The sequence below is a fragment of the Morus notabilis genome, unplaced genomic scaffold (genome assembly GCF_000414095.1).
Source record: "Morus notabilis unplaced genomic scaffold, ASM41409v2 Scaffold245, whole genome shotgun sequence".
Taxonomy (NCBI): Eukaryota; Viridiplantae; Streptophyta; class Magnoliopsida; order Rosales; family Moraceae; genus Morus; species Morus notabilis.
This window is the reverse complement of record NW_010363297.1, coordinates 262,683-265,696: the sequence shown is the minus strand read 5'-3', so window position 1 is coordinate 265,696 and position 3,014 is coordinate 262,683. Positions and strand designations below refer to the sequence as shown.

The window sequence follows — 3,014 nt, the reverse complement described above, 5'->3', positions numbered from 1 at the left end:
TCCTATCCAATGCCTTACACCATTCTCATCCTATCCAATCTTATCCCATGCTTCGAACGGACCTAAAACTTCCTATTTATCTTTTTTCTGGGAATATGTTATGTTTCCCATTTTAGTACTTAAAGCATCCATATAGAACCCAAGTATCCAGAATTCAATTTTTCTCCGACATTTTTCCACCATCTCCTCTATTCAAAGGTTTTTCTTTTTTCTTTTCTTTTTCCTCCAATGGCTGAAGAAAAGAGCCAGGAAAAATGGGAGGGAAAAGTCTCAGCTCAGTTAAAAGGCTCAAAAGCACGGGATGTTTGGCCTTTTTATGCGGATTTTCTCAACCTACACAAGTGGCTCCCATCGGTCGACACGTGTCACCTATTGGACGGCCCGGTAACCGGCCTTCAGCCGGGTGTGCTCCGGTACGCCGCGTCCACGGTAACATCGCCCTCCGGCGAGGCGACTGTCAAGTGGGCCAAAGAGAAGCTGCTAGAGCTCGACCCAATCCAACGGCGTCTGAAGTACGAGGTGCTTGAAAACAACGTGGGATTCAAGTCTTGGGTGGCGACCATGCAAGTATTGCCAATCGACGGTGATGAAGAAGGCGGGAGCGAGATCACGTGGTCGTTTAGTGGAGATCCGGTTGAGGGTTTGAGTTATGAGATGATGTTGGCGTATTATGATTCTAATGTCCAATCCGTTGCTAAGACAATAGAAGATTCTTTGAGCCATCAGGCTCAGGTTAATTAGTTGGGGCAGCTGAAAAACGTCTTTTTTTTTTTTTTGTGGGGGGGAAGCTGAAAAACCTTTTTGAGTCTTGTATTCTACAAATATATGCATGGATCTGTTGTTGTGTTTGGCATTAATCTGTTGTCGTTTGTTCATTTTTATTTTTGCTTCAAGTAATTAAAGGTTAATTGGTTCGTTTTGTTGTTATCTTTGGGGTCATTAGATTTTCTTCTTTCTTTAATTTGCAAAATATGTGTAGTATGATTTGAATTGCAATAGAATAGAGGATAACTGAAGGGAAAAATTCAAAACTATCCTATTATAATAGTGATATTTCTATATTGACCTTTTAATTTTAACTGCCCCATTATTAAAATAGATCAACTTTAAGAACTTAAATAAAAGAGGAAATATTGAATAAAAGGGGCAATATATATTGATTTCACATTAAATTTTGAGGGTTAATTCTAAAATTTTTTCATAATTAAACTCCTTAATTTCCAAAAGAAAGACGAGTTAGCACCTTAGCAGTTAGTTCTAGGGAGTACTTAGCATATTGTTATATATACACACACATATATATATATATATATATATGTTAATGTATATGAGTGTGGTTTTAATGGTTACTCATTTTATTTTACTTTATATTCTGCTTTAAGAATAGAGAACTTTTACAGTAGGAACCACCCATTTTTCTTCTGATCGCCAGATGAATTTTTTAATGGTTTAAATGTAAGTGCTCACATTAAAAATTTATAGTACACTTATAGAACTTTTTCCAAATAGATAAAACCGTTAAAAATTAATCTATGAGCTAAAATAATAATTCTTTTTAGGAGAAAAAAACAGTACCTAATTTAAAAAATCCCTCAAAATAAGCGCATAATTGATTAATTATTAATAGAGATATAAAAAACTGTTAACAATTGTAAATCAATTAGTTATTTGTTCCCTTTATTGTTTATAGTCATTAACTGTATATTGGTTGTACATAAGTTACATCTCTGACTTCAAGTGATTCGAGAACTTACCATCTTGTACTATCTATAAATACTGATCGTTATCCCTTAAAAAAACATATATATATATATATATATATAAATACTGATCGTTATCAACGAAAAAATCATGCCAAATTTTCCCACTCTTATCTCTGTTAGCATTAGAACCATTGGAAGTGGCCTGACTAGCGACAAGAAAAATATTATCATCTATGCAGATGGTACATATACACCATCCATACCGTATCCATTATCCAATGCTATCCAGTGCTATCCTACATATAAATGCTTCCAACGGACCCTAAAAGGTTCCTATTATGTTTCCCGTATTAGCACACGCAAGTTAACATATCATATATTCATATTCACACTTTCTCAAATATTTTTCAATATCTCTTCTCTTCAATTTTTTATTATTATTATTATTATTATTTCTTTTTTTCTACAATGGCTGAAGAAAAGAGCCAGGAAAAATGGGAAGGAGAAGTCTCAGGTCAGTTAAAAAGCTCAAAAGCACGAGATGTTTGGCCTCTGATTGCGGATTTTTTCAACCTACACAAGCTGCTCCCAACGCTCGACCAGTGTCACCAAGTGGGCAGTGAGGTCACCGGCGTTCAGCCGGGTGTTATCCGCTACTGCGGGTCCACGACAACGTCGCCCTCCAGCGAGACGATTACCCAGTGGGCCAATGAGAAGCTGACAGAGATCGATCCGGTCAAACGGAGTCTGAGTTACGAGATCACTGAAAACAACGTGGGGTTCAAGTCTTGGGTGGCGACCATGCAAGTATTGCCGATCGACGGTGATGAAGAGGGCGGGAGTGAGATCAAGTGGTCGTTTGTTGGAGATCCCGCTGAGGGTTGGACTTATGAGATTATGGTGGGGTATCATGATTCTTCTCTCCAAACCATTGCTAAGAAAATAGAAGATGCTTTGAGCTCTAAAGTTAATAGTTAAAGCGGCTGAAAAACTTTTTTTTTGACTCTTCTAGTCCACAATATGATAGTGTTGTGTTTGGCTATCTGTGTTGTCGTTTGTTCTTTTTTGTTTTGTTTTTTTGTTTTTTTTTTTGTTTTTGCTTCGAACTTGTTTGTAATAAGGGAGTTTGTTTTGCAGGATGAGAAAAAATAAATTATTTCATTGTTGACTTCGCTGATTCGAGTTTAGAATTCAAGTTGAGATGTGATTTTATGTAATAGCTTTTTACTGTAGTAAAAAAGTTAAATGTGATTGTTTGTGAGAGCTTTTTACTGTAAAAAAACTCGAATTCTAAACTCGAATCAGCGAAGT

At 36.3% G+C, this 3,014-nt stretch overlaps 2 protein-coding genes across 2 annotated transcripts; both read left to right on the top strand.

The window, feature by feature from the left end:
* Positions 1–96: 96 nt before the first annotated feature.
* On the top strand, positions 97–988 carry LOC21394015 (lachrymatory-factor synthase). The gene has a single exon (XM_010104112.2). The coding sequence runs from the start codon at positions 229–231 to the stop codon at positions 739–741; it is 513 nt and encodes a 170-aa protein (XP_010102414.1). The 5' UTR covers positions 97–228; the 3' UTR covers positions 742–988.
* A 1,183-nt stretch (positions 989–2,171) lies between these two features.
* Positions 2,172–2,681, top strand: LOC21394014 (lachrymatory-factor synthase). The gene has a single exon (XM_010104111.1). The coding sequence runs from the start codon at positions 2,172–2,174 to the stop codon at positions 2,679–2,681; it is 510 nt and encodes a 169-aa protein (XP_010102413.1).
* The last annotated feature ends 333 nt before the right edge of the window (positions 2,682–3,014 follow it).

Excerpts from the sequence above, each read along its gene's own strand:
- LOC21394015 (XM_010104112.2), top strand. The coding sequence starts at position 229 with ATGGCTGAAGAAAAGAGCCAGGAAAAATGGGAGGGAAAAGTCTCAGCT.
- LOC21394014 (XM_010104111.1), top strand. The coding sequence starts at position 2,172 with ATGGCTGAAGAAAAGAGCCAGGAAAAATGGGAAGGAGAAGTCTCAGGT.